This window comes from Urocampus carinirostris, chromosome 5, assembly GCF_059441175.1.
Source record: "Urocampus carinirostris isolate Australia breed hairy pipefish chromosome 5, RoL_Ucar_1.0, whole genome shotgun sequence".
Lineage (NCBI taxonomy): Eukaryota > Metazoa > Chordata > Actinopteri > Syngnathiformes > Syngnathidae > Urocampus > Urocampus carinirostris.
In genome coordinates, this window is record NC_142353.1 from 35,616,955 (window position 1) to 35,630,423 (window position 13,469).

General features: G+C 42.4%; 1 protein-coding gene across 1 annotated transcript in view; it reads right to left on the reverse strand.

The window, feature by feature from the left end:
• The window catches only part of kank1a (KN motif and ankyrin repeat domains 1a), a 46,681-nt gene that overhangs the window by 4,071 nt on the left and 29,141 nt on the right, over positions 1-13,469 (reverse strand). Inside the window, exons 3-9 of the mRNA XM_088336591.1 lie at positions 6,853-9,279; positions 4,495-4,614; positions 3,310-3,418; positions 3,075-3,233; positions 2,906-2,993; positions 1,613-1,832; positions 1,399-1,541 (exon numbers count right to left, since the gene is read on the reverse strand). Coding sequence (XP_088192717.1) covers positions 1,399-1,541; positions 1,613-1,832; positions 2,906-2,993; positions 3,075-3,233; positions 3,310-3,418; positions 4,495-4,614; positions 6,853-9,279 — 3,266 coding nt within the window. The remainder of the gene's footprint in view (positions 1-1,398; positions 1,542-1,612; positions 1,833-2,905; positions 2,994-3,074; positions 3,234-3,309; positions 3,419-4,494; positions 4,615-6,852; positions 9,280-13,469) is intronic.

The following is a 13,469-nucleotide window of genomic DNA, read 5'->3' on the forward strand; positions in this document are numbered from 1 at the left end:
TCTTAACAGTTTGACTTTCAACTTTGACATTTAGCATCCACCCCATAGTTTACAATAAAATATACACAATTCATTTTCAATAAATATTTTTTTTTAAGTTAAATTTGTATTGTATTATATCTTGACTTTATTTTTGCAATGACACAATATAAAATAAAATGTAATGCTCAGTTTAGGGCTACATAGGGATTTTTTAGAATAATTTTATGTGTTTTTTCTATACATTTATATATAAATCTTAGTTATGTTTATATTCTTTGACAGACAAAACAGAAAAGTAACATTTTTGGATGTTTTTTTAACCGCTTTAATTTTAAATGAGATAAATATACACATACATATATACACAAATACTCACATATATTTAGTTAAAAGTTTTAATGTCTTTAAAAAATAAATGAATAGGATTAAATGCTTATCGATAATTAAGGGCAAATGTAAAAATGTGTTTAGAATCATTCAATCATTTATTCATGTCGTAAAAGATCTATTTTTTTTTTAATTTAAACACGTTCATGTCACGTTATCTATGAATAATACGTCCTCAATCTACTAGTCAATTACCATCAACATATGGAGCATGTCTAAAAGTACGGTGTGCAATAATTGACCACTAGAAGTCACTGTGTGGAGTCGTGCAAGCAAAAACGTCAGCTAAAAAGCACAAGGAAGACTACAAACTACAGAAACTCTGACCAAATCACACCATTTTGCTAGGTTTCTGTTTTTTTTCGGGGGACCAGTAGCAGCAAGATGCCAGACAATCATGTCAGTCCCTTCAGATGTAAAAGAAATGTCAGAGCTACAGTGTTTATTTGTGTTTGGCCGTTTGGCTCTCACTTACAGTATATATTAGTGCAATAATTCATCTGTCAAGTATCCCCGATTAAAATTGCCAGTCATCGTTTGGTAACCGGAAATCGAACCCGGCTCGCGGCGGCTAGAGTGTCGACACTTGACTACTCGATTACCATTGGTATAGATGACATGCGAAAAGGCAGAACTCACCTCATCATGCTAGAAACACTGATTTGCATTTTGTTCTGTATTCTAATGGGTTAAACAGCCCTTCCACTTTTTAACCTGTGTATCAATAACATAGCAAAAGACAAACGGAAAATACAACACAAGCCCTTTTACATACTTGTCTGTATTAAACCGAGAGGATATTGACGCACAGGTGAAAAAGTGGAGAGATTGTTTAACCTGTGCAAAACAAAATGCACTATGTAAAGCAGTGTTGAGTAAAGAAGCCCCCAGAGAGCAGTGTCAGTGTCATTTTGAAGCAGACTTGTTGAGAAACATGGCAACAATTTTAAGCATTTACAAACCCTTCATCCTTGAAAACATTTCCTACAATTCCTCCATTAAAAGGTCCCACTTTTGAAAACGGCTAACCTGGCTTGCGCGCGCGTTGACGTCTCCCTTGCCAAAGAGTTCCTCCACCACTTGCATGTCGGAGGGCGTCTCCACGGCGGCCAGCGCCGCCAACATGATGGGCGTATATCCCGCCTTGTTCTGCTGGTCCACGTTGCACACGTCTGCGATTGCACGTACAAAGACGACGTCACTTTCCAAAGTACATTTCAAAAAAATTCAGAAGTGGTCTCACCGGCATCCAGCAGTTCTTTGACGACGGGGAAGTTAGAATGCGAGACGCTGTAGTGCAGCGCCGTGTTGCCGTTGCCGTCGGCCATGTTGACCACGTAGCGGAGGACGTCGGGTGAAACGCCGCCGAACGCCGCCAGGTAGTCTGAGACGGTCGCCGCCGACGCCGATTTCTGGCTGGAGGCGCGGAACCACTCGTGCTGGACCGTGTTGATGCTCGTCCTCTGCGTGAAGAAAGCGGAGCAGAGAAGCATAAGACAAAAAAATGAGCCACTTCTCGTCAAACAAGGACCTGCGGTTCTGAATATGTCGAACGAATGTCACCAGGGCCACGCGCCACTCTAAACCACCCACCGTCGCTGTATATGCCGACTGCCATTCAGAAATAGGTCGGTCCTCAAAATTTGCAGGACAGGGCCCAAACATTTGTGAGGACTCAGGATGAGAAGAGGGGATTTATGATAACAAATTAAAGCCTGCTTTTTGTAACGAAATCTAAGCAATACTGTATACATATTTTCATCTTCTATTTCTGTGTCTGCAAAAGTCACATTAACCAAAAATTTTCCATCATTGGAGGGATTTTTTTTTTTTTTTTTTCAAGAGTTGACGGGAAAATTTCAGAGCCACCTGTCATTTTGACTAGAGGTCAACCGATCATCACAGGCCAATTGATATTTGGGAATCGGCCGATTAAATATATTTAAAATTGGGTGAGAGGAGCCGGCGAGAGTTTTGCTTGGATGAAGTTATCAGTCAGTTCTCACTTGCCTGTACACAATGTAACAAGTTATGTAGGGAAATGCAATTGAGAGAAAAAAAAAAAATCATCCAATTATGTGCTCTTTATTCCTCATGTATTGTTGAGGTATCCGATTTATGACTATCGGCATACACCCAGAAACAAATACAACCAACATGTTTTTACTCCGGTCCCAATGCAATTTTTTTGCGACCCATTGCGGCCCGCAATCAAAGTTTGCATACCCCTGCCGTGCTGTAAACTATGTGACTTCCATTTGAAGTAAAATACCATTGGGATGGGCGTTTCCTCAAACGTTCCTTGGTTAATGAATGCTAGTCACCCAATAAAGCTGCGGTGCCTGGCTTAGGCGACATCCAGTGGACATGTATAACAGCAGGTAAATGATTTACATGCCGCGGCTCAATTTTCTCTTGTGCTTCTCTAAGCATCGTTTAGCAGGCCTGAGCCGACTTATAGGCTGGATGTTTGACACCCCTGACTTGGAATAGGCCGAATAATCCAGGACTTTTTTTGCAGGGTGCAAATTCTCACCAGGTCTTTACTGCTCACGTCGTTGGGCTCACTGAGGTGAACTTTCAGGACGTTGCATGCTGCCAACATCTTCTCGCTCAGCTCAAACCTGAACAAACACACACAGATCGTTTCTGACACCGTTACAGATTATAAATCGGGGAATTATGTTTAAAAAAAAATTGCCGACCTCTCTCTGGTTTCCTGCTCGTCCAAACTTCCTTCTTCCGTCTTCTCCTGCGCGTCTTCTTTGGCTTCTTTCTCTCCCGGCTCATGTTCTTCGTCCCCAGAAGCCGAGGAGCTGCTGCTGTCCTCCGAGCTGGAGTCGTCGCTGGAAGTCGACTCGTAGCTGCTCCGCCGGGGGGCGACAAACGAGTGAAAACGCTTGCTGGGGAGGAAGCCGCATGAAGTGGGAAATCACATACCCGCCGTTGACCCCGACAAACTGCAGGTTCTTCTTGGTACCGTTGGACTCGCCTTGCCCATCCTTCTTCTTCATGATGGACTTGAGGGCATTGGCGCTGCAAGGCTGACCTGGAAGAAGGTTGGAGGAAAACAAAAACTGTCACTTTGTCAATGTCTGTTCTCAACGGTGAGATGCGTAGTTTGAGGTGTCCTTAAAACTTTTTCTCTCGAAATTGTGTTAATGTCCTACTGAGTTCATAGAGCCTTTATATACTTGGTTTTCACGGCGCCTATCTGGTTTTATCATGTGTTTTGGCTACAAAGTACATTACGCTGAAGGGAAGGAGGCGGGAGGGGTTGAGGGGGCAACAGAGTGATGTCACTCACGTGGTCGTGGGATGAAAATGGTGAAAGTAAGGACCATTTCAAATGGAATACAAATGCCAACCCAAACCCCCGAAAAGCTGAAAAAGGACGTTTCTTCGAGCGCATCCAATTATTTCACATATTTGCTCACGCAACAAAAGGAGCTTTGACGATGATTTGAGATAGATTTCTAAATATTCATACACATGTATACACTATATATTTTTTTAATTAAATTTACCGAATTTGTACAATTTTTAAGTAAAAAACAATTCAAATGACCAACATTTTAGGTATAACAGTTATAACAGTGCTTATTTTAATAATTTTGACATTCTATGAAACGTAACAAACTCACGAAAACTTAAAAATGGGATATATTAAAACTTGGTTTTAATGAGCACATCCTAAATGGTATAAAAAAAAAACTTACAATAGAAAAACATTGCTTTAAATACTAGGCAAAAATACATCAACTATAATACCAATGTTAATTTTTATGAGAAAAAAAATCATATATATTTTTTTTAACAGTGGAATCTCTACCTAGGGCTCAACACCATGATTGTTATCTTGCTGCAACGCTGTGCTGAGGCAGGGGTTTTTATTCACATTAGACAACAGTGCCATCTAGTAGACAAATATAGCACACTAAGGCTTTACATCCATATCTTCTGAAATGCACCATATTTGTAATATTATTAGTAAAATATGAAATAATAATCTTTAAACGGCCAAACATTTGATAAATTGAGGAAAAAAATATTTTGATGTCTTCTTCATGGGCTATCTGAAATTGTTTAGGACTCCTTTCCAAATTTGTTTCTTTTGGTGTTTACCGCCATGAAGAGCATTGGACATTTGCAAGTCCATGCGGCTCTTCTGTTCCGCTGCGCTCAACTGATGAGTGGGGGTTTGCACCTTGGTCGCTAGGTCTTCGTGCGGCCTCGGTGCAAATTCTGAGAAAGACAAATAAGATTGTCCAGGTTTTAAGGACAAAAGTAGGACGCTGACCTACAAATACAATGAATCAAATCACAGTGAATGACTTGCACCATTCAATTATTGCCTTTCCTGCACTGTAAGGCCCACCGGACGCAAAAAAAAAAAAAAAAAAAAAGCCTGGAGTTTTTATATATTGAGACACACTGGCATTGTGGGAAGTAATTTGGTCATCCTGAAAAAAAAAAATGCATGGTCGCACATATTTAAAATGTTTGTCACCAACAACCCTTAGTTTGATCTGCGAAAAACAAGCAAAAGTCTCCAAAACATATCTGTCACTGTGACTAAAGGGTGATAAGGAGATAAGACCTGAGGCCTTTTCATGCATGAATCCAGAGTGGTTTAGTGCAGTGTCTCGTAACTGGTGGGTCGGGACCCAAACTTTGGTAGCAGACCCGTTGCAGGACTTTGCCCTAGCAAAATAATGCTAAGAAGGAGAAAATTACAGAGGATTTATTACACGATCTCCTCTTTCTGTTCGATCAACGCTGCCCCAAACGTTTTAGAGGGACCCCATCCCTTCTTATTGTGATTTTATTTGTTTTCTTTTTCAACCCATAATGGGTTAAAGAAAAAGGGATAAGGGGAAGGAAAAATGGAAAAGGGTGTCAACAACGTTCGAGTCAAAGGATAAGTTTGCTAAGTCCCAAAATATCTGTCATTGGAGCACTGTTTGAAGGAACAGTACATGGTTTTAGAGTGTTATATTTATACCCTTTTTATACCAGTAAACACATCTTTATTATTTACACACTTAAGTAATGATCATCTTTTTTAGGTACACAACTTTTAATATTTTGGGCATGAACTTTAGCATGTGGCTATTTGAAAGCAGTTTTAGGGAGTGACTTATATGCGATGTAGGCTTATATGAGAGTATACACAGTCATTTTGGATTTGCTCACTTTTTGGGGGGGAAAGGGGGAATATATTCTACTATTTCTGCTCTAAACGGCACTACCCTTTCATTTGATACAATATTCTTGACATTTGCGTAGCAGCTTGTTCTTAGGGTGCAATATTGAGTCTTTCAGTCAGACCAGTTGAGAACCACTGATCTAGTGGATGGGATCGGGTGCTCTCCCAGCACGATACGGGTTCGATTCCCGTCGTATTCAATGATATGCAACTGTGAACAACCATACATGCGCTTAGAGGGCTGGTGGTTAGGATTTGGTTCTCTTACCATAGCTATCTGGTTTATTCCCTGTTGCCACCATCGTTATGCAATCGTGGTCAGCGATTGAATTATGAACTGATCAATAATTGGAAAAATAAGTTAAATCTAATGAGGCACACCAGATTAAAAGGCACACATCGATTGTTGGCCATTGAGGTTTTTGGGTGCGCATTTTTGGGAAAAAAATACGGTACGTTTACGTGAGTGTGTGAGAGTGGGCAGTGGCTAACAGCAGCTCCAACTTTCCTACGCTCGTAAGTTAGTCTGGTATTATTTCGGTTCAAGTGCAAAGTCACTGCGCATTCCGCAAAGAATGACCGAAGGCGAAAGGGGCTGCGCTGCAGGACAAAAGAATGTGTCCGCCGGCGTGAGAGCGCCTTACGTAACAGCGGGGCGGCCATGAATCAGCACGAGGTGTTTAGTGGAAGGGAAGGCGGCTGTAAAAACAAACAAAAAAACAAAAGGAGGGTGCGATGGGTGCGTCTGGCTCCAGAATGAAAATGAAGTCATTGTTGATTGGAGTCCAAAACTTAAGTATTACTTTTGTTTTTCTAGAAAAACAAGATTACAGCAATAAAATGTAGTCAAACTTGGAAAATAGTTTCGGAATATAGACCTAAATTACAGTAAAATTATGAATCAAAATAAATGACCTGTATCTCTTCTAGATCCCTGTGACCACAAATGATAAATATGTTCAACACTGTCAATTTGGCAACACGATCTTTTAAGCTATGAAACACTCGGAATTCATTTCTTAACATCTTTGGTGGACAGTGTGCCCTTAAGATTTTTTTGATTAAAACAAGTGTACCCTGTCTCCGACTGAATTAGAGGGTTATGTCAGTGTATTCCGAGAACCCAAACACAATAAAATGTATTGATACAAGAAGACGTGTCTGACTGCATTTGTCCTGCTGGAGCGTGTACACTCTTGTGTTTGCACTTCAAACTATGCAGCGAGTGCGGCAAATTATCTCCGTGACGCAAAATGAAGGTGAAAGTGACAGACCTGAGCAGTGGGGGGCAGTGTCGGCCTGTAGCTCCAGCAGGTCCTCGGCGCTGGCGCTCTTCATGGACGAGAGCGTGTTGACCAGCTGACTGTTGATGGCTCCGAACTGCGACTGGGGCTGGCCGAAAGCCTCTGCGAGTTCGCTGTAGTTCTCCGCCAGCAGCATTTGTTGCTCTTGGAGCAGCTTCTGCACCCGCTCGATGTAGTGATCCAGGCTGGCGCCACCTGCGGGTGCTGCATGGCGTTCTACAGTCTCTGCCTCTAGTTCAAGGAGTTGCGAAGGTCCGCATGCCATGTTGCGCGTTTTCATTCCGAGGAGGAAGTTCTCGTGAACGCTGACAGATCCCACGCCAGATTCTTTGGTTTTGGCAATAGAGGACTGGCCAAGGAGTGATTCTGTCCCCACGGCGACAGAGCGAATCTTTGCGGCAGACAGCATATCCTTAATAAGCCCCTCGCCGGCAGCGACTGTTCTGGTTTCGGCGGCGGCGGTATTGGTGAAGGAGTCCGTCAGCGCCGGCGTTTGGGTGTTGGTTGACGTGCTGGACACTTCAGTCTCTGTGTTGGTCTCTTGCGTGGTGGAATCAGGGGTGACCATAATGCAGGAGTCCACGGTGTCTACAGTGTCTGGGTCGGTTCCTTGGGAGACCATTGTCCTGAATGGGCCCACATGGACATCAACGGAGCAATCCCCGCTTCCGACCGACCGAGACTCTTTGAACAACTCTGCCATCGGTTTGCATAGCGCCAAACAGTCCAAAGACTCTGCGGTGTTGGTACCCGCCTCAAAGGTTTTGACGTGCTGACAGTCGTCAGTTCCCTCCAAACTGTGATCAGGTCCGACGGCTATGCTGCAAACGTTGGGGCGACATGACACCCCAACGGACGAGCTCTGAGCTTCATAGATGAACTGCTCTCCGACACCCCGACTGTGAACAAGGACTTTTGCCTCCACGCAGACGTTGTAGGTCTCAGGCCTGATCATTGAGCCCTTATCCGCTTTCTTCTTGTGTGAGCCGCCAGCTGCATGGAGCTCCAGCTTAAGCTTTGTCATCTCCATCTGGTGAGTGGTTTCTTTCAGCTGCACCTCCAAGCGGTAGATAGTGTCCTTCAGCGTCTCGATGGTCTGCTGCTGCAACTCCATCTCCCGCTCAGTCTCGCTGGAAAGGCCCAGCATGGTCTCGTTGACTCCCACCGAAGCACTGCGGGTTTCCCAGGCGTCTGTCGCTACAGCCACTTCCCGACTACCATTTTCTTTGGGTGCATTTCTCAGGTGAATAGGGAGGTTGTTCATATTTTCGTCGGTAACCATACCGACGGACTTCAGAAGGGCTTGGTTCTGATTGCTGCATGACATCTGACTTTCATACCCAACGTTATCCAGTGTGGTCTTTCCCAGAGCTTGAACCTCAGCAGCTAATCGCCGGAACTCTTCCAGTTGCTGAGCGCTTTGCTGCTGCGCTTCAGGCTCTACGATGTGCAGGACCGTCTCTTTTTGGACGGGGCCGGGATTGTCCATTTGGTCTGCACTGCCCACGCTGAAAGAGCGCTTACGGAAACCGACGGGACCTTTAGACTGGGCAGCCAGTTGTCTCTTCTCTTCCTGAAGAACGGCGATCTTGACCTGCAAGATGGGGATGGTCTTCACCTGCCCTTCTAGCTCCTTCAACCTCCGCAGGGCAACCACCATCTGCTCGCGGATCTGTTGAAGGTGCAGCGGGCTAACATTGGTAACTGGCGTGGTCATCCCAGAGCTCAGGGGACTGTGGCGGATGGAACTGCCCAAGGACGGTGGGTAATAGTTGTAAAAGTCTCCATTCTGTAGTTGACCGTTGAAGGGCTGCAGAGCGCTAGGAGAAATTTGGCTAGTGATTGCGGAACCGGAGTACGACGAGAGCGAGCTGTTTGAGCCCGTTCCCCCGAAGCTGGCCAGGCGGCGGCGGGGCGGTTCCATGAATAGACGCTCCTGCTCCAAGCGAAGACGGGTCTCCATGAGTGTCTTTTCCACGTGGGGGTTGTGGCGCGGCAGGAATCTGGGAGAGGGCGGCGGTAGGTGCAGCTTGGCTTCAGCCACACCGGCGAAAGACTGCTGGGGGCCGCCTTCACAGCTCGCCCTTTGGTGGCTGAGCGTCGCCTGGGTCTTTGGCTTCACCAGAACCGGCGACGGTTTTTCGTCACTGTTGGAGGACGAGAGAGAGTCCGTGGACGTCCATTCGGCCCTGGTGCCGGAACGTGGCGCCGCCGGCGCTGGCTTGGCCCCTTTGGGCTTTCTGTGGATGCTCACTTTCTTTATGTTGTTACCCCTCTCAATATCGTCCACATATTTGAGGAAATCCAAGTCCAGCTGAAAACCGTACGGCGTTTCCACAAAATACTGGTCTGCAGGGTCTTTGTCGTTATCTGAGCTTGGACATCTTTGGTCTCGTGCTGTGAAGACAGACGAAGCACAATGATTTGTAACGTAAGTTGACATATCATTATTCCTTACACAAAGCAAAATACGGGCTGACAAAATACATACTAGTTTAACTCAATACTAGATAGGTAGGCAGAGGGAACAGCACAAAACTACAGTAATTTGTCATTTTTGCCAATACATATAATTTGAAAACACATGCACAAACTCGCCTTACTCTCACACCTGAAAGTGAGTGACAAGTACTGTTACGAGTGCAGCTTAGTCAGCCCAGAAATATGGCAAGCACGTGTCGCAAACCACACGAGAAAATATATTTGATGCGGCATGTCTGTGTTTAAAAAACACCTTGTTTAGGCATATGAAATGGTATAGTAAAAATACAGGAATAAAATAAAACCCTTAGAGTTCAAATTTCCTGAGGTGAAAAAAATGACCTTTACTTTAAGGAGAAATAAAAAAAAAAAAAAGAAAAGAAATTGAAACAGGAATAAAATAAAACACTAGGAAAAAAAAAAATCCTGTAAAAACTTTGAATCAGTAAAACATATGCAGACGTAAAAAAAAAACGTAAAGAAAAAACTGGCAAAATATGCTGACATGCAATTTTCTGTCAGCATGGATAAAAGAATATACATTGATCAGGATAAGAAAAATACATGAACTATCGTATAAACATGCTTTTTTTTTTAATACTTGTAAGTCGAAAAATGTGATTTGGAATATTTGTTCATCTTGCTGTTACGGGTACCCCCAAAAACCAAAAACTTGTGAAAGGCTTAGCAAAAAAATATATAAAATACACCATCATCTAGTACAGGGGTCTCCAATCTGGTGCCCGTGGGCACCCAAGCTGATCTTAGGAGGCACCCTGTTCTGAAAATAGCTCACCAGTGCTGGGTCATTGTGATTTTCTAGTGAAATATATTTTTGGGTGGTTAAATTAGTCTATTTAATCATATTTTTGTATAATTAACCTTGCAATAACATACTGACAGCATAGTGATAATATGATTTGTTATCATTAAAATACATGATTGTTGCGTACCCTTTACGCCAATTAATAACAAAAGGTAGCTCTCAGCTCGACAAAGGTTGGTGACCCTTGATTTGTTGTGAATTTTACAATATTGCGGTGTCCCCTTATTTGCAGTAGCAAGACAAATAAATGTCATCTTAAAAAAACAAGAAAACATCTTTTCCATTGAATCTTATGAAAGCGAGCGAGTTCCATCGACTCAAAAGTCCAAACTCCACGCACTTGATGCCTCCCCCTGCACCAAAACACCTCGACCCCTGCCACAGGTCTAAATGCAGGGTCTTGTTGTGCCTGGTATGCCTGGAACTTAGACAGGCTGGAAATAAACGCACTTTCCCGCAACAGCCCGAACTCTTCCCTCTCCGCGTCGTCCCTTTCAACGCTCGAGACGAGATTAGGAAGTAACAAAGTTGCATTTTTGGCACACTCACCTTAGTCCTCCTGGCAGTTTCTGCGCTGTGACTGCTAGCTAAAAGTGTACAAAGATTGCACTGTGCCGTTTTCTTGAGCAAGGGGGGGAAAGGTACGGTTGGTGTAAACTATGTACCGCGGTACTATTGGACGGCTGCCTGGGCCAATCGCGCTCAACGCCGAGCCAGGGTGCTGCCTTTTACCCAAGAAGGGGGTTGCTGTTCAGCCGAGGGGGCGGTGAACTCGCTGTAATAACAGCAGTTTGTTTGCTTTTTTTTCCCTTCTTGAGACAAACACATGGCGCTACTGTGCATGTTTTTTGTCCATGATGTCATGGCAGCGTGCCATTGAGAAATTTGTAAATTATAAAAAATGCTTAAATTAGATGTTTAAAAACGTGCAAAATATTTGGTGATAAATTGGTTGGTACCAAAAAAAAAAATTACCCCAAAAAAAAAATTAAAACTGAATTAGTAGCGGGTAATCAATTATCAGTGTAATTTTATCAGTCAAGTAGAAAACGACGACTAATTATAGCATAAACCTTTAGTGAAAAAATGGTTAGTAGAAATGCTTTTAAAAAATAACTTTAAAAAAAGTGCAGAAACAAAGATTTGTCTTTTATCAATTCAGGAAAAATAGCTAAAGAAATTCCAACAATATGCAAAACAATCAGTGAAAGTCGCTCATCAGTACAAACACCTTTAGGAAAAAATGGCGCGAAATTGTATCCATTAATCAGATGATTGAATTAAGCAACAATTGCAATAATCTAATCAAGTTAAGGGAAAATAAGTGATTTGTTACAAAAATAAAAAATAAGTGCAAAAATGAATTAATTTAATAATTTATTTGTTGTTGATTAATCACATGTCTTCATGATACTGTATAAGTAATGGTAATTAAATTATAATAATTGTTATATGTTTAATTTCTGTTTTAGACTACGTGAATTGAAACATAATTTAATCCACCAAATCATCTCAAATTTGAGTATTATAGTAACTGTTGCAGCTCCAAAATTAAACTAGTTATTAGAGAAAGGTTGTTGATGAAAATATATGTACGTCAGAATGAAAAAAAATGAATCCATCCATCCATCCATCCATCCATCATCTGCACCACTTATCCTCAGTAGGGTCACGGGGGTGCTGGAGCCCATCCCAGCTATTTGTGGGCAGGGGACACCCTGAACTGGTTGCCAGCCAGTCGCAGGGCACACAGAGACAGACAACTCACTCGCTCATTCACACCTAGGGACAATTTAGACCGGTCAATTAACCTGACGAGCATGTTTTTGGAATGTGGGAGGAAACCGGAGTGCCCGGAGGAAACCCATGCAAGCACGGGGAGAACATGCAAACTCCACACAGGAGGGTTGATCTCATGACCTCAGAACTGTGCCACACACGCGCGCTAACCACTGCGCCGCAGTGCTGCTGAAAAAATGAAATGATTGGAAAGAAAAAAAGCGCCAAATATTTGTAACAATTTAAATGCACAGAATTGGGGCTAGGATTGTCCTTGGAATAGGGCTGGTAAAAAAAATGAATTTTACTTGCATGAGAAAAAGAAGTCACAGGGTTCCCGCGGATCCTTGAAAAGTCATGAAAAGGCATTGAATTCATTACTCTTAAAACAAGGCCTTAATTGGCATTAAAATGTCTGAAATCCAATTTTCAAAAGCCTTAAAAATGTGAACACATACGAGTTAGATTTGTTCGAACTAAAAAGATTTAGTAAAATGTCAATTGTCTTTTTAATAACTCAACGATTTACTTTTGTGGGTGTTAGTTGACGTGCTGGACACTTAGCTATCAAAATGGTGATGTGGTTTCAGTCAGGCCTTTCAGAGCAGACGCATGTTTTCAGTCTACCCTTGAAAACAGCAACTTTGAACAGAGACGTTTACTTTGGACCATGAAAAAGTGGACATTTAATATGAAGTGGCTGTCTGACAAACATTTATGGCCATGGCTAAAAGCAGTGCCAGGTAATGTGTTTGAGGCACTGCGTATCGAGTGCAAGAAATTTGTGTTTTTTTTTTGTTTCGTTTCAATTGTGTATTTTTATGTCGACTTGGTCTAAAATTTGATTTCATAAGGCATTAAATTAGTCTTTAAATGTAACTTGCCTTTTAAAAATATTTAAAGTTAAATTCTAATTAAAAATCAAATAAAAATATGAGATACAAGTTAGAATGACAAAACAGACTATATAAAACAAACATGTAAGGAAGAAAAGTAAACGTAAAAAAAAAACTTGGAGACTAACTAGCACTCTGGAAATGACTTGTTAACTCACATCAGCAGTTACTTTCAGATTCTCAGCTAAAACGATTGAATCAAAGCTGAGACAGCAGACAAAATCTTATCACCATAACAATATAGTCGCTGATAAGCCGCTTAAAGCAGGAATCGCATCTCTGAGAATGAGCCGTTGAGCTATTCAGCCAAGTAAGCAAAAACCAAAGATCACAAGAGCTAAAATGGATGACGTCTAACCTCCACTAGATTTCAAACTTGTTATTGTAACTAACAAAAGCAACAGGTAGGTCTAGTAGGCGTTTTTGTCTATTGTAAAGGTCAGTCACATGACTCCAATCCTCCAAACTACCAATCAGAGCTTTGAAAATGAATCGGCTCCTCCCCTAGAATGTCATCTGCGATTCCATGAATGACCGAATGCTGCAGTGTCAGCCAAGCGCGTGTTAGGAAAACTGCGCACTCAATGTTTTCTTCCTGCAAGGAA